Raw genomic sequence first — 22,492 nt, 5'->3', positions numbered from 1 at the left:
AGACTGATTCTGCCCGCCCAGGCAGTTCCAGTGGCTCTCCGTGCTCCGTATCCTTGGTCGTCCTTCCTGTGGCCCAGTAGTATCCATCACACACGTGTATGACTATATCCAGCACTCGAAGGCCACTTTTCAGATGGGATTTACAGGTTCTGCGCGCTCTGGTGGTAATGGGCACGTTTTTGTGGTTGGTCCCAGGGCCAAAAGAGCACTTTCAGCCAGCTTCCTGTTCAGGCGCCCTTTCCCATGAGCACCCTGTATGTGGAACATCTTGGCGGGGGAGGGGCGCTGGGGTCCCTGCCCCCCAGGAGCTCAGGAGTCAGTGTACTGTGACAGAAAGCTGCATAGGGATTCAAGCAGGCTGGTCCCAGGTCTGTGAGCAAAGATGGGAGGGGGCAGCAGATGGGGAGAAGGGCTTCTGTCCATGAGAACTCCTGGTCTTGACTTCCTTTTCCCATGCCCCACTAAAAACAGTCAGGTTCTTGTCAGCTCACGAGCCCTCGGCCGTGGCATCCCCAGCTAAGCCCAAAGCCCTAGGGTATTGCCAACAAGGTCCTGGTCTTCCAGGCTTGGTTCTTTTTGAATAACAGACGACTTCCAAATTTCTGGAATGGTCATTCTCTTCTTAGATGAGACAAAGTGACTTAAGACAGAATCGTAGCACAGCCCAGCAGCAGCTGTCCTGTGATGTGGCTGATCCACAGGGGCCTTGCATTCCTGTTTCTCACAGATGCCCGTGGGAGGCTCGCATTGGTCCCACTGTGGCTCCCTGGTTCCCTTCTTCTAGTCCCGACACCTATTGCTTGGAGCACCTTCCTCCCCTGGGGGTGAGTTTGCAGGGACTTGAGGCTCTGGGAGGGGAGAGAGCCTTCCTCCTTCCTGGCTTTCCTCCGAGGTGGACAGATCTGACCCATGGCCTGAGTGAGGAGACTTCCCAGGCCTTCCCAGCAGCAAAGGCTCTTCAAGGGGCTCTGAGTGACAGGCTATGGGCAGGACTCATGAGAGGATTCTGTAAAAAATAAAGAATCTAGTCGTCTTTGGAATATCAAGGGGAGTCTTCCCTCTTAATAAGCGGCATGAAGTCTTGGGCATCACCCCCAATCTAAAGGCTGCTGGAATATGCTCCAGGTGCCCACTGCTGGTTGGGTAAAAGCCTCATGGCTTGGGTCATGCCCTTGGGTCCTCCTCTTAGTTCCTCCTTCCCTTCTGACCTGTGTCGGTTTTCAGCTGTGGTTGAGGCTTCAGGACTTTCCTGGGGGTTTCTGGGATTAATAAAACCATCTGGAGACAAAAGAAACTTGAAGGTCAGACCTTAGGGTCAGGAAGAGCTGGGTTCAAATGCTGCCTCATACACTTGGCACAGGGATCCCTCTGGCACCAGTACCCTCGTCTGATCAGTGGGAACTCCTGGCACCGACTTCCCAGCATTAATGTAAGGATCAGATGAGCTAATTAAGCCATTTACAGAGTCTGTTAGTGCTATTAACTATGTGACCCTGGTTATGTCACTACCTTCCTGTTTTCCCTCCCAGGGTTGTTAGAAGGCGCCATAAATGATTACTGCTGCTACGTTTGGGGTGACCCTGGGACTCCGAGTTATCTTTACCTTCATCCCCAGTGATGAAGCTCTTGGAATTTGCATACTATTGGAAAACTTTTCTTATAAAACTTGGCAGGTAGTTTCGATATTGGATCTTCATTGCAAATTAAGAGGCTCTAGTTCAGAATTTATTTTTTATCTTTTAAGTTATAAGATCTGTACAAATAGATAACAAGATCTGAGTTGTTTCGAGTAATTTTGAGAAAAAAAATTCTGCTTTTTATTAGAAGGGGGAAGAAGATGTCTTGAATTAACATCCTGCAATTTACAGATTTTAAGGATTAGGATTCTACAATTCTGTAATCCCCTTTGGTGTATTAATTCAAGTTTAAATAATCCAGGGCCTGGAGATGGAGTTTCTGGCTTTATTTAATTGGTCATTGACTAACAATAGCAAGAACTGAATAATTGTTCAAGTTACTCTTAAGGAATAGGGTGAAAATCTGCCTAATATGGGAGTTTTTTTTTTTTTTTAAGTTAAAAATAAAGCAGCATTTAGTTTAGAGATAGGTGTTAAAGGCCAGTTTAAAAACTGCAAGTGAGTTTCAAGAATTAGCTTATGACCAAATTACAAAATCATTTTGTGTTCAACTTCTAGAAAATACCCGACTCGTTTTCTAAAGGGAAGAAGGTAAATTAAGGTGCCCTTTCCCCTCTTAACATCCAACTATGACAGTGCTGTGCTTTCCCAGTACTTGCTCCCTCCTCCCTACCCTCTCTAGTGACAAATACTGACTTAAGGAAACCTGCTGGGCAGCTGGTGATGGCTGTAGCCTCAGAGTAGCCTATTCTTGGTTTTCTGCATCGATTTGGGTTCTGGAGTCTCCTCATTTTTCTTTCTTTTTCAACAGTTCATACAAATGTGTCCCAAGTTTTTAGAATTCATATTTTTATTGCTCGTACAGTAATCCGTGATCTCCGTGTACCGTCGGCTCTGTCCAATCATCTCCCCACTTGATGCCCTTCTTTTCCTGTTTATCATTTCTACTTCCCCCTACCTGAAGTGCCTCATGAATGTTTTATTCTGTCTGACCTTTTATAGTGACTTCGCAGGGTCAGTAGGATTGCTGGCTTAGAGGATCTGAATGGCTTAGTGATTTTACTCACGTTCCAAATTAGTTTCCAAAACGATTGGACCAATTCATAGCTTCACCAGTTATGTCTTTGTTTTCTTTCTTTCTCATAGCCCCTCCTACATTGAGCATTTCTGTCTTTTATCATCTTGGACTGCCTTGGTTGTGAGATGAAATTCCAGGCTTATTTTCTTCTCTCTAATTTATTAGGCACTTGTAGCGTTTTCTTAAATGGCTCAACCGTTTGTTCTGAGAGCTGTTCGTGGCCTTTGGCCATTTATCTGTTGGTGTTCTATTTATAAATTCTGTATGTCTGGTGGATCTCCCTCAGATGTTTGATTTGAAAGCTTCTCTGTCATTCAATTCATGTTTAGTTTGTTTATATAAAAGCTTTTCTTATTACATAAATTTTGAGGGTTTTTTAATGGCTAATTATTTTACCTGTTAAGAACACTCCCCATGACCATTGGTTTGAAAGGCAGCTCCTTCCATCTTCCTGCTTTTCTTCAGTTTTTTCCTTTGGAGATGATCGCAATGCAAAGTGTAAAAACTGCTGCTTTCTAGTTTGCTCAGCCGAGACTCTTCAGACTTTAACAAGGGAGCAGCTTCCATTCGCTGCCATGGTTTACATGAGGTTTTTGAGCATGAGCAGTATTAGTTTCCTTGCATCTTGGGTCTTTGTGCAAACGTTCCCTCTGTGTCGGCTTGTTCTGCTTAAGACAATTAAGTGGAATGGAGTCGGTTAGCCTTCCCATCTATCAGCTATGGGTTCCTCTGCTGGGATGAAGTTGTCAAGCTTTGATAGTGCAACCTTGATTGGCCCGATTGTATTCCTGGCCTGTTTCTGCCTCTTACAGTCAGAGCCATGGTCCCGTGATCAAAGGAAGGGGGATTGCCCAGGGGATGCCCCTGTCCCTGTCTTTGTCCTGGTGTTTATAAGTAGCCTCCCCCAGGACAAATACAGGTGGATCTTGGGCCGCCCAGGGGGACAGAGGATGGACAAAAAGGAGTATTGCATAAAGTGGAGATTTCATATGAGTAAAGAGATAATGGTCAAATGTGGGCCAGGTGGTTGCTTCTCAGAAATGAGGCAGCTTCTGGGGAAGAAAAGTAAGTTCAAAAGCGGCTCCCATCCCTCAGTTCTGGAGGCCTGTACAAAGTAAGTTCCCTTTCTGATCTCAGTCTAGCATGCTGTTCTTTTCTTTCCTGAGATGGTTCTTTAAAAGTGTTATTCTCCTATTTAGATGATAGAAGATGTTCTAGGAGAAGGTTCCGTCTCTGCCAGCAGATTTAGCAGGTGGTTTTCAAATCCCAGTCGATCGGGAAGTCGCTCCAGCAGCCTCGGATCGACGCCCCATGAAGAATTGGAGAAACTTGCAGGTAACGCGGCACGTGGCCACGCTCTTGTATTGGCCTTTGGGGCCGCTGACTGCCGCCCAGGGTCATTCGGCTCCTGCTTTGGTTGCCACTGGCTAGTGGAGTGCAGTTTCCCTTACCTCTCCATCTTGTCAAGCCAGTGCCTTCCCCCCTATAAAATGCTGGTGTTTAACCCCGTGGTGCTGTTGGTCCATTTCTTCTTGTCCTTGTTGATCCAGGTTTAGAACAAGCAATTCTGTCTCCGGGCCAGAACTCAGGAAATTACTTCGCTCCTATACCATTGGAAGACCATGCTGAAAACAAAGTAGACATTCTAGAAATGCTCCAGAAGGCCAAAGTGGACCTAAAGCCGCTTCTCTCCAGTCTTTCTGCCAACAAGGAAAAGCTGAAAGAGAGCTGTGAGTTCCCTGGAGGGGGAGGAGGGTCAAGCTTGAGGAGGGCATTGGTGAAACAGTCTCTGAAGTGCTCTATGGGCATCCCAGCTCCCCAGGGGAATATGCAGCTCGAGACCTGACCCTCATCCTGTGGCCCTTTGTCTAGATGAAGGGAAGCAGAGTACCAGGGACGGACAAAGCCTGGCCATGCTCCTGAGGGGAAGGAGAGCTTGTGCTCGGGAAGTCACCTGAGGCTCAGAGCTAGTGGGAGTCAGTCAGGAGACTGGGCCCTAAACGTGTATGACAGATCCCCTCTGTGGGGGTTCCTGATCCCTTAGCTAAGACAGCTCTCCTGTGCTCTTTGTTGGAAAGGGGAGCCTCTGACTTTGCTAGTGGGTTAGTGTTTCCTGAGGGATACTTTTTTCTTTCTCTGTTCTGCAGCGCATTCAGGGGTCGTACTCTCAGTGGAAGAGGTAGAAGCAGGGTTGAAAGGCCTGCGAGTGGACCAGCAAGGGAAGAACGGCCCGCCCTTCCTGGCCGAGCGCTCGGAGGAGGTCCTGGGGGCTGTGGCTGGCTCCCGGCCACTGGCCAAAGATGGTGATATGTCTGCCTTTAACAAGCTAGTGAGCACCATGAAGGCGAGTGGCACTCTGCCTTCGCAGCCCAAAGTCAATGTAAGTAGTGCATGGGAGCCACGCGTCTCACCTTCCCAAGCCTCAATAAATGCATTCAAAACCTGGGATCTGGAGTACGGTGGATGTTCTTGGTGGGCTCGCCGCCACTGCACGGCCGAAGCATCCCCTGTGCTGACGGGGGTCCGGGGGTTCTGGAGGAAGAAGGGCGTGTCCGACAAGCGTTCAAATGGACTTCCATTTGTTGGCTGTGGGGTTTTATATTGGCGACTTCTTCGCCAACCCCTTCTCTCCTTTCCCAGTCTGTCTAAATGCTTTCCCTCTTCTTGTGCAGGCCGGGCTAACCCGCCTCAGTCCTTGAAGCCTTAAATGTTCTCCTTGGACTTAAAACTCGAGGATTTCTTCTTGGTGACAAGTGTGTTCATGCGTGTTTCTGTTATTTGGAGTTTAGTGTGAAACTAGAATTCCTCTTGAGGGATAGCGTGGAAACTGTGACTTAGCCATTTGCTTTTGAGCAGAGGATGTGGGGGGGCAGAGATCTGGCAGAATGGTGGGGCGTGACCCTGAGATCAGAGGTTCCAGGTCATAGCCATCAGGCTGTTGACCAGCTCGGCCAGCTTCCCTCTTTACAGACCGAGACCTTGGCAGGATAAAAGGTTGGGCTGCGGCCCCTGGATGGAAGCAGCAGGAACAGGGCTCTCGCCACTGCGCTTCACCGCCTGAGAAAAGCAGGTGTCCTGGCAGCAGGTCTCGGGGCTTTTGAGGGCAGGAAAGGGGGGACAACCTCTGGCTTCTGTCCTTGCTAAGTGTCTGAGGACTCGCCTGCTGGGCAGGGAAGGGGCACGTCCTTGCCTGAGGGTTGGTTCTCTCTCTGGTACAGATGTTTCTAGCTGTCCAGGCTCCCAACACGTAGGTGACGGAAATGTGAGCGGAGTGGATTTCCTGGCATTCTAGCTTCTTCTGTGGGTGGTGGCTGGCTAGAGATTGTGGGGAAAACCGGGTATGGAGAGCAGCTTTGGGCTCTTTGGGCAGGAAGACAATCGGCCTCCTTCAAAGACTTTGTCTCATCTTTTTGCTTGGCTGAGAAGGAGCTTATACATATCCATAAATGAGACATCCTTTGGCCGGCCTTCCTGCTAGAAGGCTTCTGGGGCAGGGGCTTTCCCTCTCCCCTTTTTTTTCTTCTTGAGAGGCTTTGGACCCGGGAGGCATGCTGGTGACTTTCAGAGAAGTGCAGGTGGTAGGTGCCGACCCAGGGGTTATCAGCTTTTGTGGGGAGCCGAGGGCTTTAAACCCAAGCGGAACTGGGAGCCACCTGACCTAGGGGCCTGCCCAGGCACTGTCCATTCTGTGGGGCAGGCTGGTGAGCCTTGAGACACCCCTGCTCAGAATCATAAAGTATATGGCAGAAATCCACATCTGTTGAGACACATTCACAGGTCTTCCCAGTGTGTTAGATGTGGAGGGGCCCTGGAGCCGGCCCTTCCAGCCTCCACGTGCTTTGGGGACAGTTCGTTTAGAATGGCTTCTTGCTTGAGCTGTAAAAAGACTGTGTTGGCCAACTGAGCTGGGAAAATTTCCCGAGTTTGCATATTCCCATTGCAGGATTCTATTTGGGTTTGGTGTTTCCCAGTGTGTGGATCTCATATCAGTTCAGAAAATGAGTTAATGTTGTCTGTTGAAGGGCTCTTTCCGGAGGAGGGGGATCACTTCATTTTTTTTTAATGTTTGCTGTGTGCCGGATACTGTGCCAAGCACTTTACTGTTGCTATCTCATTTGATCCTCTCAACCACAGGCAGGCTTTGAGAGGCTTGCCCAGGATCTCCCAGCTGGCCCATCTGGTCGGAGGCTGGATTTGAAATCAGGCCTTCCTCACTCTAGGCCCTCGTTCACGTTTGCCTGTTCTCCCGGGGTCTGATTGAGCCCAGTCTAAAGGGAGGACGCTTGGGGGAAAGGGTGGGAAATAAACAGCTTCTTGGAACTTCCGGGCCATAGTTTGCTTCCTTGTAGTTGGGTGGGCTGTTAGAGACGGTCAACGTAATTTCCAGGGGTTCAATTCTGTGCAAGTGGAAATTTTGTATTCGGATGCAGATTGGAATTGTCAGACTGTGACAAAGGTTTGGGGGCTAAAATGACTTCCTTGGTGATTCCCTATAATTTGTGTCTGAATCCAAGTCCCTAAAAGAGCAGGAAAAGCTACCAGCTTTAAAGCTGGCCACGACAGCTGAGACCCGTGGGGGGGTGGGCACAGGAAGCTCTTGCTTCCGCCCGAGGTAGAAGTTGTTGGTCAGGACCCTCAAGGCCCACGCAGGAGCTCAGGGCTTTCTCCGTTGCTTTTCCCCTAACATGTTGGAGCTGTGCCTAATATCAGAAAAGGAAGGACTCAGTAGTCTCTCCAGTGCATTGTTTTTCATCTTGCTGGTTGAGAAATGAAGGTGACAAGAAGAACTTTGGTTCAGTAAATGTTTCAAATGTCCAATGGACAGAGGCCTGGGCCCTGTGAGTATACAAATCCTTACTTGGCTTAGTCTTATAGGAGGGTCAAGACACACGGATCGCTATAATAGTGTGAAGTAGAAATACCCAGAGAGTTATGGGTGAAGCACTGTTAGAGTAGAGAGCTGAGGAGGGCAAGACACCAGGAGAGAGATTCAGAAAATAGCCTGTGGACCAAGGAACATTTGGGCTGGGCCTGAAGGGGGGGTCGGATTTCAGGTAGGACAAGGAGCAGGGCCCGCTGGATGTTCCAGGCCAATAAGGCAGGTGTGTCTCTATTTGTCCCTCGGAGTTCTCTTTGCAACGTGACCAGCCTCGGCCTGGCTTGAGCGCGCACTTTCTCTTTAGCCCATCACTGCAGGCGGTGTCTGTCTGGTTGGAGCATTGCCATCAGAAACAGTGGCGAGTGAGGTTAATGGGTGGGCTGGTGCCCAAAGGCTCACCAGGAGAAGGGTGCTGTGAGGGCAGACCTTCCTCGGCACTGTCAGAGAGCCTGGGAGCAGTAGGCAGCTGTGTGAGAGTGTGTGTGTGTGTGTGTGTGTGTGTGTGTGTGTGTGTGAGAGAGAGATGAGTGTGTGAGGGAGAGGAGCGGGTGAGTGGCAGACCTGTGCTGTGGGTGTACACACACATGTGAGACACCCCTCCACCTTCTTTGGGGGGGGGGTCCCCGTGATGCTAGGTTCCCACAACTAGAAGACGCCCAGTAAAAGTGGGATGGCGCTGCTCTCTGGTGTGGGGTGGGCAGGGGCCGGGCCTTTTCTCCTCTTCCTTTGACTTTTCGCTCCAGTTACGTGCACAAGGGTTACATGCCGTTTTCCTCTGACTTTTAGCGAAACCTTGAAAGCCATTTGATGTCCCCTGCTGAGATCCCAGGGCAGCCTCTCCCTAAGAACATCTTACAGGTAGCTATCCTCCTTTTCCTTCTGAGCCTTCAGTTTGCGTCTCTTCTAGTACAGGCTCGGTCCCTGGGGCTGCTGTCTCCTGGTTAAACTGAGAGGAAATAGGATGAACTTTGAGTTTGGCTTGCGAAGGCTTTTCCCGTCATCCTAAGCGCCTGAGACAGGAACTTGAGCTTGGGGTGGCCCAGGGCCAGCTCCGGATGTGCCCTCCTGCCACTTGGGCTCTTTCTAGGAAAAGCAGGGCTGTTCCACTGGCATTAGGGCTGCCCTCCTCTGGGTCAGTAGGTAGGGACTCCCAGGGATTTCGGCCCGCCATCTGGGGTGGCATGCGTCAGAGTGTGGCCAGCTGTGCGGTACCGCACTTTTTGTGGCACCGGGAGAGGTTTATTTATTGCTTTCATATTACTAGACTTCAAGATATATATTGATACTTGGTCTTTCCCCCAAGCACGTTGTGGGATGTGCTTCTTGTACTTGCAGCTGAGAATGGTGGGGCCAGGGGGCTGGGGTAGAATGTGTGCTGGGCACACTATTGGGAAAGAAGCAGCTGTTCTTCATTATTCAGCTCTCTTTCCATCCAGGAGCTTCTGGGTCCACCCGTGACAAGACCAGCTTCTTCTCACCTCCTGAGTGGCCTTATGGGAAGCCTGGAGCCGACAGCTTCGTTGCTGGGTCAGAGAGCCCCATCTCCTCCCATTTCACAGGTGTTTCCAACTCGAGCGGCTTCCGCAGACTACTTGCGCCCTAGGATACCCTCACCCATTGGTAAGTAGGCCTTTGTTTAGATTAGAAACTTTTTTCCCCCAAAATACATGCAAAGATAGTTTTCAACATTCTCTTGCAAAATCTCATGTTCCAATTTTTTCACCTTCCTTTCCCCTCGTCCCCCTCCCCTATACAGCAGGTAGTCCAACATAGGTTAAACATGTGCAATCCTAAACGCATTTCTACATTTATCGTGCTCCACAAGAAAAATCAGATCAAAGGGGGGAAAAAACGGAGAGAATTAAAAAAACAAGCAAAGTTTGAAAATCTTCGGCTTTGATCCACACTCAGTCCCCACAGTCTCTCTCTGAATGCCGATGGCTCTTTCCATCCCAAGTCTTTTGGGACTGGCCTGAATCATCTCATTGCTGGCAAAAGTCACGTCCATCAGAATCATCCAGTCTTGTTGCCATATATAAACCTCTCTTGGTTCTGCTCATTTCCCTCAGCATCAGTTCACATAAGTCTCTCTGGGCTCTGAAATCTGAAATCCTCCCGCTGCTTGTTTCTTACAGAACAATAATAATTCCATTATATTTGTATACCACAATTTACCCAACCATTCTCCAATTAACGGGCACCCACTCAGTTTCCAGTTCCTTACCACTACAAAAAGGGCCGCCTTTTCCCTCGTTTACATAATGCCCGGTAGAGACATTGCTGAATCAAAGGGTACACAGTTTGATAGCCCTGTGGGCATAGTTCCAAATTGCTCCCCGGAATGGTTGGATCAGTTCACAACTCCACCAACAATGCATCAGTGTTCCAGTTTTCCCACATCCCTTCTAATAGTCATCGTTATCTTTTTCTATCATCTTAGCCACTGTGAGAGGCCTGCGGTGGTACCTCCAGTTGTGTTCATTTGCATTTCTCTAAGCGATCCTGACTTAGAGCATTTTTTGCTATGACTCGAAATGCCAGGTCTTTGATGCTCTGTGCAGCCGTGTCCTGGAGCAGGGAGAGGCTTTGCGTGATGAGCCAGAGCAGCTTGAAGGGATTGAAGGTTCCAGGACAAGGATTTCAGTTCTGGCCTAGCCCAGTGTTGGCATTTGTGAGGCTTTTGGAGGCTCACCCAGGACCTTCTCTCTCTAGTGTGTGAGGAACATTGTATAGTATAAATAGTAATCCATTTTGCTTGTAAGGACATTGAGGCTTAGGGAGAGGCAGGCCCTTGCTGGACAGCCTCAGTATCAGAGCCAGGATTCAGCCCTGGTTTTTTATTATCCATCATGGCCCATCTATTTATCACCTTGGCCTCCTCAAGCCTTCATTTCTCTGTAAAACTGCTATTAAGTGGTTCTCCTTTCCCTCTTCCCTGTGCCAGCCCTTAAAGCCTTCCTGTTTCACAGGCAAATTTGCAAATGCCTCTGGGAAAATGGATCCTCTCAAAGCTTCTCAAACTTGATCTGCTACAGCTGAGGGAGGAGGAAGAAACAAAATGGACTTTTTGGGGGGAAAGGATGATCTTGGGCTTACTGGAATGGCTCTTGGGTACTGTGGACTCCTGGGTCTGGTCTTCAGCCTCAGCTTTTTAGCTCAGTGAGACTGAAAGTTTCTGCTTATAGTCTGTGGGAGAGACAATATACAAATATTGATAGATAAGAAGATTGGGTAGGTTTTGGCAGAGGGGATGGTATAGAACCCAGCTACTTAAACTGTGAGTCACAATACTGAATGAGGGGAGGAGGCAATAATAGTTAGGATTTACAATCAGTAAATGCTTGATGGGTACACCATTTTAAGCACCTATTTACCCCGGGGCACACAAAAACTTCTTGGGTAAAAAGGGTTTGTGAGTGGGGAAAAAATTAAGAAGCTCTGCTCTGGAAAGTCATCCCACAGCCCTTTACTTTGGGGAAGTCTTGGATAAATGGTGGGTCCTGCAGCCACGTGATCCTTCTGAATCTGCTGGCCCGGGAGCTTTGCTCTCTCTTGTCCCACGTGCAGAACACAAGTGACTCAGCTCGGGGACAGATTCTGATGGTGTAGGGTCAGTCCTATCCCGCGAGATATTTGCCGAGATGTTCTCATCTGATCCCTTCGCTCCTCACGTTCTCTGCAGGTTTTGGACCCAGTTCTCAGCAGTTGCTTGGAGATCCATTTCATGGAATGCGCAAATCAATGAGCCCTGTTGCTGCACAGGTCAGGCCATGCTCCTGGTGAAAGGGGGAGGGAGTTGGGAGGTTTAGTTCTAGATCGAGATATTCTTGTAATGGCCGTCCCCCAGCTTTAAAGACTTGGGAGAATTATGGCTGTTTGGGCTTTATGTTCATTCCATTAGAACCTGTTTTGTGGAGCCCTTTTCATAATGTTGGCAGATTAATCCCCGGGGTAGGGGAGGGGTCTCTGTAGAGGAGACCCGGCTCTTCCTCGCTGACCCTGCTCTCTCCCCTTGCGCAGATGAATCAGCTGGAGCTGCAGCACCCTGCCCTGGAGGGGCTCGGCCTGCCCCACGAGCTCGCCATGCAGGCAGCCAGCTTTTACCAGCCTGGCTTCGGCAAACCGCAGATGGACAAAAGCAGAGATGGCTTTAGGAGCAGGTGTGCTTCTGTAGGCTTAAGCTGGGCTGCGTGGAAATGAATACATTATTGATGAACTCCCTGGGAGGGGTTGGGGTCATTCTTTGTCCCAGGGCCTGGCACCCAGGTGATTAATGAATGCTCGTTCAGGCTCCTGTGGCTACTTGGGGCTCTGCTGCATTTATTTTGCACTTGTGGTTTAGTGTGCCTAAAGGGAAGCCAGGAGCTCCCTGGGCCTGTCCTCAAGGAGCTCCCTGATCCTGGTCCCCTCCTCGGGGGACCTGCCTAGTTTGGGTCCCCATCCTTGGGGAGAACCCTGGTCCTGGTTCCCTTCTTAGAGAGCCTGCCTGCTCCTGGTCCCCGTCCTCGGGGGAGCTCCCGGGCTCTCATTCTGGTGGGAAAGGGTCCACACACAAGTCTACAGGAAACAGTGCCGCATAATTGGAGGAGACCGAGGTCATCTGGGAGAGCTCTGGGCTACTGTTTGAGGAGGGGAGGTGGGGAGGCAGAGTAAGTTGTGGTCTCCATACTTCAGTGTTTCTAATGTACTGGGGGCAAAGGAGTTGTGTAGACGACCCCAGTGTGGATGGAAAGATGCAGGACTCTGGCCTCCAGTTTGGAGTTGAGAGGACTCATTGCATCAACAAGGGCAGGGGGAAATCCAAGCAGAGATGAGGGGAAGAAATGGGAAGAATCGGTTCAGGAGAAGGAATCGTCTGGTTTGGCTGCAGTTTGAGGGGAGGGCGACAGGTGAGAAGAAGTTAGGGCCAGACTCGGAGAAACCTGGAATGCCAGATCTGGGACCTGCTGCCTTCATTCTTGGTCCTCTTAAAGCCTCTAGATTTAATTTTAAAAATTGTGCCAGGGTCCGGGTGTCATGGTCCCTTGCGCCCCAGACATCGGCTGCTGGGCTGTCTTGTGTCCATCGGTGGATAGTTGTGGGAATCTCGGCAGTCAGACTAGAAAGACAGTTTCTTGTGGAGTTTGTTCTCTGTGAGGTGCCAGCTGGTCAGAACACTGCGGGGCTGCTGCTCGCTCCCAGGAGGCCACTGGGCTCTCTCTGCTTCTGGAAGGCTGGTTCTTTTCTTGGATCGAAGGCTGTGTTCATTGATCGTCCTTGTCTGGTGTGACTCGCAGGCAGAGCCAATAACTGGCATCTGAGGACACCCTGTCCCTTTCCTTCCCCTTCCCCAGGCCTGGCACCCAAAAAGGCAGCAATTACCAAGCCCTTCCTAGTGCTGGTTCTGGGGCTTACAAAAGTAGTGAGAGCTCTGCAGGAGGCTGCCATTGGAAAGGGGACAAACTGTGTCCATAACCAGGGATGTCGAAGAGGGATACAGAGTAGGGGAGAGGTTGTGTCTGGGGAGAAGGTCCTTGCACTTGGGGAGATCGGAAAAGCTGCCTCAGAGGGGGAAGACTTTCCTCCATGGACCTGGCAATGGCGCAGGTCTTTAGGGGAACAGAGGAGTTTGTGGAAGGGCGTTTCTGCCTCCGCTGGAGGGAGGAGAGAGCCAGCAGCAGTCACAGGGCAAATCTAGGTTGGTGGCATAGGAGAGAGCGTGGGGGATGAGACTCCAGGCTTGAAAGCCCTCCTGGGGTCTGGAGAGAGGTAGAGGCGAGACAGCGGCAAGAGTCAGAGTGGGCCATTGAAGCTGTGGGGAGGGGTGGGGTCGAGGATGGGATCGAGGAGCCCATAGCTGCGATGAGGAATTGGGAAGAGAAAGAGAGTTCTGCTCTGAACATGCCCATAGGGCATCTGAAAGACGGGGTGTTGTGAGACCAAAGCCGAGGAGAAAGATGCGGCTGACTGTATGGGGGGGTTTCCAGCTGATAAAGCCTTGCTAGTTTAAAACTGCCACCCTACATAGGCCTGAGACTCCCAGCAGAGAGAACAGAGCCCATGGATGCTGAGGGGGTCACTCCACAAAGCAGTATGGGGGGGGATCAGAAAAGGGCCTCGGACGGATCCCTGGGAAACGCCCGTAACTTGGAGGTGTGCCGAGATGGAGAAGAGCAGAGAGATCTGGGAAAGAGGGCTCTGGGCCCTCTTGAAGCCTTTACCTGCTCTGGAGCCCTGGGCCGCTCTGGGCACCTGTGGTCAGTCTCCCACGTGGGTGCTCTGTCCTTGACCGCTCCGGCACGGGCGGGTGTTCGGCCTCATTAGGGACATTGTCTGAATCGTGGCCTTGGTGGCGGCTTGGCCCTGGAAACTGGAAATCTCCTCCAATTGTTTCCTGTTTCCTGTAGAAATTGTAGCACTGTTTCCTGTAGACTTGTGTGGGGACCCTTTCCCACCAGAATGAGAGCCCCCTGAGGACGGGACCCAGGAGCTCCCCTGAGGACAGAGAACAGGAAACTGGGCGAGCCCAGGGAGGTCTGGGTGCAGAAGGGCTGCAGACACAAGGGGGCCACGGGTCAGAGTGAGCGCGGGTTAGGAGTGCTGGGATGGAGGGGAGAACCCGGGCCAAAGCAGAGCTTGGCGTGTCTTGTGTGGAACTGGAGCCCGCATGCTATGGTCGCCCCTTCTAAAGGGAACCCAGGGAATCTGAAGGGTCAGTGACCTGGCCAGGAGCAGAGATGGAGAGTGGAAGCCTGGCTTTCTCCCCCAGAAAGGCTTTGGCAGGTGGAGATGAGGAGAAAATACTCTCTGGATGTGGGGGCCGCCCTGGGCCCAAAGGGAATCCATCAGCAGGCATTTATTTTATTAAGTGCCACCGCATGCCAAACGCTAGGAGTACAACAGTGAGGTGCCCTCCACTCCTGGAGGTCTGTAATTCTTAGGAGAGCAGCAGTGGGGGTGCCCCAGGAAAACCAGGAAATGCGCGCAGGAGGGGGGTGAGCCCCAGGCCAGTGCCCTCGCCAAGACTAGAGATGAGGAGGATCCCCTTGAATTAAGTTGGTGTCACTATAGGAGAGAGAGAGAGGCAGAAATGGGACTGTGTCCGTGGCAATGCCCAGAGGGTCTGGGAAGATGGCCGCTGCCTTTGGGGAGAAAAACGAGGTGTGTTTGAACATGGTGAGAAGTGTGGGGGACACAGCAGGCCTTGAGGCTCGGGAGAAATTGGGGCTGGGAGAGCCAGAGTTAGCGTTCTGGAGATAGGAAAACCCGGGAAGCTTCCAAGAGAAATGTCGAGAGAAGGCAGAGGATGGATTCTCGGGAGACGCCCAGAACGGGGGTGACCTGACGAGCAGCCACGGAGGCTGAGGAGTGGACAGGCCGTTGGGAGGGATGGGAACCTGAGAGTGGGAACCCTCCAGTGAGGGTGGAGCGGGCTCTAGAGTTCTATTTTTGAAGAGTAGAGAAGACTGGGGAGGAGCTCGCAGCTCTGTAGCCATGTTGTTCCCAGATGTTTGAGGACCTCGCTGGGAACTCCTGTGCACACCGCTCTCTGGACAAGCATGAGCAAGGAGCGGAGACGGGACAGGGGAAGGAAAGGGGGGATATGGGGGGGGGGGGATGTTGCTGGGCTGCAGGTAAAGGCTGGGTGAAGACACAGGCTGTCCTAGCGCTTGGTCTCCTGCGGGCCCGGAGCAGTGTCGGGAGAAGGGAGACAGGAGGGTCAGCCAGCCCGTGGGCAGGGGCCTACAAGGGGCCAAGCTCCTCCGGAGCGGGCATGGGGCCTGGCATTGCCAAGCCTTCAGCACTCCTCCATCAGCTGCTCCTGGGGCTCGGCGTGGCGCCTTCGCCCGGTGTAAGGTGGGATGGGGGGGGGAGCGTGGGGCTCCACAGGCACTCGCTCACTGACCTCTCTTGACAGGCAGCAGCGTGTGGCCAAATCTCCGGCCCCTGGGCATCGAGGGAACTCTGCATCTCCTGCGCCCGCCGCTGCTGTCACGAGCATGGTGAGTGGTGGGCTTTCTGGAGGAGCCAGAACCACTCTTGTCCACGTTGGCCCTGCCCAGCCACAGAGGCCACGCAGGAGAGGAAATGGGAAGAGATTTGGGCGTTTTGTGCAACCCCAGCCGTTCTTGCCACCCAAATCCTTGTTGGAATTCCCAGAGGCTGTTTTCTCTCAGCCCTGGCCTGTGCTTTCCCTTCTGTATTGAAAAGACCCCACGGGGCAGCTGGGTGGTGCAGTGATAGAGCCCCAGCCCTGAAGTCAGGAGGTCTGACACTACTTCCCGGCTGTGTGACCCTGGGCAAGTCACTTAACCCCAGTTGCCTCAGGAAAAAAAGAGACAAGACAAGACCCCACAGCCCTTTATAAACTCTGTGAAGAGTCGGGGCTGTCCTACCTGGCCCTGGGCTGGGGCCTTGGGAGATCCGTCCTCAGCGTTGGGGTTAGAGGAGGTGGAGAGAAGACATCACTGAGGGTGAGAGAGGCCTGGTAGGAAGCACCTCGGGGGCGGCCGGAGAGGATCCCTGGGGTGACCCCTTCATGGTGGTGATGCTCATCTTCCTGGGGCTTGTCCGATGCTCCTGTGGCTCAGGTCTCTCCAATTTAGAATTTTTGTGGGCTGTAAGACCTCGTCCCCACCTCTGTTGGCAGCGAGATTGAGTGATGGGGCGTGGTTTTAATGGGGCGCTCTTTGTCCTGGGGAGCTGCTGGCTCAGGAGGTCTGAGAGACATTGAAGGAACATTGGACTGTTTGGGAGCGGTTTTGGTTGGGGGCTCCAGAGATGAGCACCAGAGTTGGGCAGATGGGAATGATCTGGGGGCCTCTCCCAGAGCGGTCTGGAGGAGGAGGGGGCCTGGGGATGGGCCTGCCCTGGACGCCCCTGTGCTTGGGCGTCTTCTGGCTGACACACACACACCCTCCTCCCCCCATCCCCGTCTTTAACATTGGCCTTCAGCAAGTGCTTCTATCCCCCGGGTTTCCCCTCTGTGTGGGGGCAGCCGCATTTGCCGTTTGATGCAGGGACGCTGGGACGCTGCACAAATGTGGCCTATCTGGGCCGGAGGCTCCCCTGAGGGGAGGTGGCTTGGGAGTAGGCAGCCAGGGCCTCGAGAGGTCAGAGCCTGGACGGTGGCTGTGGTCTGGCTTGGGCGGGCGCGGGGCTCGGGCGCTCAGGCTGGTGTTTAACAGGCCGGATGTTGCTTTGTTTGCAGCTGTCTCCTTCCTTCACTCCTACCTCAGTGATACGCAGGATGTATGAAAGCAAAGAGAAGAGCAAAGAAGACCCCATTTCTGGAAAGCCGGCCAGCGACGGGAAAGAAGAAGGCCAGAGGGCAAATGAAGGTACTGAGCAGGGGCTGCTGGGGCGGGGGAGCCATCTGGAGGAGGCCGGGGGGCCTGTCTGAGGCGCTGCCCCTCGCTGCCTCACTGGGGGCAGGTGAGCTGGGAGAGGCTCTTTAAGTCGGCCCGTGATGCCTTGAGATTTGTCCTGGATGTCATTGGCAAGAAGAAGATCATCTCGGCCCTGAGACAGGGGGAGGGAAGGGAGGGAACTATGTGGAAGAACTTGTTCCTCTGATGGGGACATTTCTGGGAGGGGCAATGTCTGTCCCGATGGGCTTTTGTCCCAGGGAGAGAAGTGGTCATTGGGAAAGGGAGTGAAGAGAAGAGCAGGGGAAGGAAAACTGCCCACTGACCCTGAGACCCACGTGTAGGGCATCTGACCCAGGCCAGCATCCTGCTTCTGCAAAGGACTGTCTGGAAGCCTTTGGGGAGGCTCTCCGAAGTCACCCTGAATGGCGGCTCCAGTTCTCTAGTCTTGGGATCTTGAGGGTGCTCTGCAGTGCAGAAAGCCCGGCTTCTCGGGAGGGGCGTAACCACAGCCAAGCTCGTGCCCCCTGCAGCTGGGCTCCTTCTGCCATGGCCCCCTCCAGCTTGGAGAAATCCTCTACTCACAAACCTGTTGGGGATTTTCTATAAATGAACAAAGGTTGAGCCTAGAACACCAAGACTGGAGAGCTGGAGCCGCCATTCAGGGTGACCCTCGTTTTGGGAGTGCCTCCCCCAAAGGTTCCCCGACAGTCGATGGCCAAAGCAGGATTCTGACCTGGGTCTGATGCTCCAGCCTGGTCCCGTCAGGGTCAGTAAGCAGGAGTAATGTGGGGATGTGCCTGCCCATTTTCTGGGTTGCCCCTGTCCGGAACATGTCCCTGAACCCCACAAAGAGGGGCAAAGCAGCCAGGCACTTTCCCAGCTCAGCGGCGTGGGGGGAGCTCGACCTTATTGGTAGTGAAGACTTTCCGGCTTCCTCCCAGACTATCTTGCCCATGGAGTCCGACTTTGTGCTCGCTGGGGAGGTCTGCACCTAGCAGGGGGCCCGGGTCCGCCAGCAAAGATGCCATAGACCAGGACGGGCGCTCTCCGTAGCCTCAGAGGCCCCGCCTAATGGGCCTGCTGGCAGGAGCGCCTGCAGGTGCTGTCCTTGTAGAGCGTGGTGGGCAGCTCTCCAGAGCAGAGCAGAGGCCCCTACCCCGGGCCCAGCCAGGACAGGCCGTGGGCGCTTGAATTTGTCCTTGGGTGTAAACAGAGAAGTTCCGGGCTGACCAGGAGGCAGGTGGGCGGGGCCAGACCACCTTTGGCTGGCAGGGTGACCGGCCCCCAAGCTGCTGCCTGGCGTGCTTATTGTGCTGATATTCTGCGGAGGCCAGAGCGGAGGCTGGGACGCTTGTCAGAAGCTCGCGCCCCCTCCCCCTTTCCCCCCTAGTTTTGGAGGCGAGGCAGGTGTCGGACCTGACCGCAGGAGGAGGCGGCACCACATTCCCAGCTTCTCCCAAGCCCTTCTTTGTTTGTCAGGAAGGGGCTTGTAGGTCCCAGGGGATGGGCTGGTCCCCTAAAAAGTGGGGAGAAGAGAGAATCCCCACGCTCTATCTCGAGAGAACATGAGGAATGAACCTCTCAGATTGGGAAGAGCTCCTGGGGTGTCCGTGGGGGAGCAGGGGTGGTCAGACTGGGGGCGGCCTCGGGTCACACCATCCCTTAGAGTGCGGGGGGAGCAGCATGATGCAGGTGAGGCCGCTGTGTAGAACCCAGAGGAAAGGGGGGAGAATAGGCTGCCAGCTCAGGAGCGCCTCCCTTGTTGACCCCATGCAGGGAGGGCCAGGACCTCGGTGCCCCATCAGGTGCTGATTCTGTGGCAAAACCCTCGTTACGTTTCCTGTGCTTGTGACGTAGGGTGGGGTGAGGAAGGGGCAGGGCCGCCTGTGGCCACAGAAGGACTGGCCTGGAGGGCAGGAGGCCTGAATTGGCCTGGTGGTCTTGGGCCATTGGGCATCCCTCGGACAGGTTTCCTCTCTGCCAGTCGGGAGCCTTCTTGTCTCGCCTCCTTCCTCAGACTGAGCTAACCTAAGACAGGGGCGGGACAGTGTTCGTCAGAGGATCTCTGGTCTGCAAATGCCTGGTGGGGTCTTGGATCAGGGTGGTGAGAGCTGGTTGCTTTGTTGCAGAGAACCTTCTGTTGAGTTCCATGGCGAATCCAGACCGCGACACGTCCCCTCCCATGAACCCCAAACTCTCCACGCTGCAGCGATCGACATCTTCCACCCCCTTGTCCCAGACCAGCCGCTTCACCAAAGAACAGGACTACCGGCCTAAGGCAGCCGGCAGGAAGACCCCCACGCTGGCCTCCCCAGTGCCCGGGGCCCCCTTCCTCCGTCCTGTCCACCAGGTCCCGCTCGTCTCCCACGTTCCAATCGTCCGGCCTGCTCATCAGTTTCACCCAGGACTGGTCCAAAGGATGCTCGCTCAGGGGGTCCATCCTCAGCACCTTCCATCTCTGCTTCAAGCTGGTGAGTGCCTCTTTTGCAGGGGGCGCTGGGCCCTGAGACACTGACACCCCTAAGCCCCGCAGCTTCCCTCGCCCTGGCTGGCAGAACTGTTCCTCCCTCTGGGCACCGCACCCGGGCCCTTCATCTGCTGGGCCTCGGCTGGGGTGGGGAGGAGGTGGTCCAGGATCCAGCTCTCTAGAGTCCGGGTCCGAGTTAATCGCCCCGGGGCCCCGGGCACATCTGAGCTTGTGACGCTCGACCACATTGAGGTTTCAGCACCAAATCCAGGCTCTCTCCTCCCAGCCACCGATCCCAGGGCTTGGGACTTAGCCTCTCCCCTAACGTGCACTGTCAGCTGTGGTTCTGAGCGTTCCCAGAGACACTTACTCCTTCGTTTGCCCTTTTCTGTGACAGGTATGCTTCCTCCTGGGATGGACTTGTCCCACTTGCAGGGGATCTCCGGCCCTCTCCTCGGGCAGCCCTTTTACCCCCTCCCTGCAGCCAGTCACCCTCTCCTGACCCCTCGCTCGGGGACCCCTCTGCAGCTCGCAATGATGCAGCAGCAGCTGCAGCGGTCAGGTAGGTCCGAGGGAAACCCCCGCCAGGGTCGGTATCTGGGAGCAAAGGACCTGGCTTTGGGAGCCGCGATTGTTGGCTGTCTGGGGATGCGCCAGGACCCGAGGAGCCGGGCATCCAGCTGTCTGCGGGGGCCTCTCCAGCTCTCGGCACCCATGGTCCTGCAGCGACAGCCCCCCAGCACCACGCCTCTGGAGGCTTTGGGTCGGTTCTCTGAGGACTGATACCAGGCCACCAGGAGCAGTTGCCCCCCTTCTGGGGACCCTTTCCAGCACATTCCTGGTGCGGGGTCCCTCAGAGCTCCTTGTGGAGGCCTGGCGCCTACCGGGGGGGAGGTGCTCTCCAGAGGACCCGGCACTCTGATGTCTTTGTGGTGTCCTGGGTGCTGGGCTGGGGGGTGACCACGCCGGCTTTTACTCCACCGCAAGGTGGGCAGCTCTGGCAGGTCACATCTGGGTTCTCCTTGGGCAGGGTGTGTGCCCCCGGACTTGGCCCGCTCTGGAGCGGTCTGGGGTCTGTCCCGCGTGCAGGGTGTCCCTAACCATCTCTCTGTCTCTGCAGTCCTCCACCCCCCAGGCTCCGGCTCGCAGGGAACAGCCATTGGTGTTCAGACGCCCCCCCAGAACCTGCCGGGCCGGCCGGGCCTGCCCCACATCCCCCCGCAGCTGGAGCCCCGGCCCAGCCAGAGGAGCGCCTCCCCCGTGGGCCTGGCCAAGTGGTTCGGCTCGGACGTGCTGCAGCAGCCGCTGCCCTCGATGCCCTCCAAAGTCATCAGCGTGGATGAGCTGGAGTACAGGCAGTGAAGCCGGGCCCGGGGCCGCGGACACGTGGTCGCCCGGGCTCTGGGGAGCCCAGCCCGCTCCCCGAGAACCTTTGGCGAGCCCGCGTGGCCGGGGAGCGGAGCCTCGAGCGGCGGCTGGACACCCGGCCGCGCCTCCAGCCCGCCGGCCCTTTTGTCTTGGTTTGTTTTTTTTGTAAGATATGTGAATGAATGATGTGCAGGTGACCTCCCCGAGAGGTCACGCCTGAGGGTTGCTCTGCAGAAATAAATGTATAGACTCTCGTGTACAGACTTGTGTATAAACCCCTTTTGTATATACCCGGGATGGCTTTTTTGGAACTGGAGCTGTACATAAAAGTAGCTGGACTCCGCGAAGCTTTAGTTGTGTCTACACTTTGGAGTTTTTCGTTTAATGTACATCTGGGACTCTTCTTCCTCCCTCCCGTTTTTGGTTTGTTTGTTGGATTAAAATTGCATATGCCAAGTGTGTGAGTGGAGTGAATGAAGTTGCCCTGGCCCCTCCTCCTCCCCCCAGCCTGTTTGGGTTAGCCTCCCCCTTCTGTGGGAGCCTCTGCCCCATGGGAGCCCTGCCAGTCTTCCTCAGTAGACTCCCAGTTGTTTCAAGGAGGGGGGTGAAGAGAAGAGGAACAGTCTTTCTTCTCCCCCCAAAAAATAACCTCCTCTCTGGGGGTCACAGCCTGGCCTTGAGGGCTGGGGGGGGGTGTCTTCAGAAGTTCATTTTGTACTGAGCACTGTCCTAGCCCTGCCCCCCCTCCCAGGTGCAGTGACCAGAGGGTGGGCTGGGGCTTGTTCTCCGGGAGCCTCTCGGGACAGACTGACTAGGAGCTGTTCCTCTTCTCCGGCGGCTCTTGGGGAATATTGCAGAAGGCATTAAAGTGAGCCGGTGCCCTGCAGGAGGGGGCCGCTGACCCTGCCGTGTGCTGGCAGCCTCCAAGCTCGTGTGTAAGACTGCTCCTTTCCTCACTGTCTGTAAATAAAGCCAATTCTACCAGCCTGCGGTGTCTGGTGCTCATCAGAATAGATGGGAGGGGGCTGCCCCCTTTTGTTGCCTCCCTCTCCTGCCAACGGGGCCCCCACTGCGCCCAGAAAATGGAGAAGTCTTATATTGGTGGTTCCTCTGGGGGTCAAGCAGAAGGGCCTAAGCCAGGAGAGACTGGAGGCCTGATCTCCATGACGAGAGCAGTAGGGGGCTAGGGGATCTATTGGGGGGATGGCCAAACTTGGTAAAAAGGACTTCTGCAGAAGGGTGGGAAGCTTCCCAGGTGCCCAAGGTGAGCCACAGGCAGGGCCTGAGATGGGGAGGATGGGTGTTGGAGGCCCTGGAGTCCAAGAATTACATTCGAAACCAGGCTGTCCATTTATATGGTATTGATTGAGCCCAAGGATATCAATGCTTGGGGAGGGAGGAAGGGGCTCAAGCCACCCCCTGGGCCACGCCTATCACCTTAGAGGAGGCTGAGGGGAGAGTGAAGTGATTGCTCAGGCGATGACCCGTAGGGGTCGGCCGTCTGCTTCTGGCCAGGCTCTTGGCCATCCCCTGTCTCGAGCTACCCTGAAGGCTACAAACGCCAGCCTGCCTCAACAGAAAGGGTTTCTCCACACCCTTGTGGACACTACAAAGGACTTGGCAACACCTGAGTTGGCGTGGGGGTGGAAGGTAAGTCTGAAGCTGGCTGTCCTGTCCAGCTCAGGTTGTCCTTAGTGATACCTTTATTTTTCA

At 54.1% G+C, this 22,492-nt stretch overlaps 1 protein-coding gene across 2 annotated transcripts in view; it reads left to right on the top strand.

Moving 5' to 3' along the window:
- EIF4ENIF1 (eukaryotic translation initiation factor 4E nuclear import factor 1) overlaps positions 1-21,763 on the top strand; it is a 42,411-nt gene extending 20,648 nt beyond the window's left edge. Inside the window, exons 8-19 of one of the 2 annotated variants that reach the window (XM_051973163.1) lie at positions 3,915-4,050; positions 4,266-4,445; positions 4,863-5,095; positions 8,381-8,452; positions 9,031-9,214; positions 11,277-11,356; positions 11,615-11,754; positions 15,492-15,576; positions 16,785-16,914; positions 19,074-19,415; positions 19,809-19,973; positions 20,532-21,763. In XM_051973163.1, the coding sequence (XP_051829123.1) occupies positions 3,915-4,050; positions 4,266-4,445; positions 4,863-5,095; positions 8,381-8,452; positions 9,031-9,214; positions 11,277-11,356; positions 11,615-11,754; positions 15,492-15,576; positions 16,785-16,914; positions 19,074-19,415; positions 19,809-19,973; positions 20,532-20,773 (1,989 nt within the window). In that variant the 3' untranslated portion in view covers positions 20,774-21,763. The remainder of the gene's footprint in view (positions 1-3,914; positions 4,051-4,265; positions 4,446-4,862; positions 5,096-8,380; positions 8,453-9,030; positions 9,215-11,276; positions 11,357-11,614; positions 11,755-15,491; positions 15,577-16,784; positions 16,915-19,073; positions 19,416-19,808; positions 19,974-20,531) is intronic. The other variant, XM_051973164.1, reaches the window with a different exon arrangement.
- The last annotated feature ends 729 nt before the right edge of the window (positions 21,764-22,492 follow it).

Source organism: Antechinus flavipes, chromosome 1 (assembly GCF_016432865.1).
Source record: "Antechinus flavipes isolate AdamAnt ecotype Samford, QLD, Australia chromosome 1, AdamAnt_v2, whole genome shotgun sequence".
NCBI classification, from domain to species: Eukaryota; Metazoa; Chordata; class Mammalia; order Dasyuromorphia; family Dasyuridae; genus Antechinus; species Antechinus flavipes.
The sequence above is the reverse complement of the archived record's forward strand: the minus strand, read 5'-3'. Positions and strand labels throughout refer to the sequence as shown.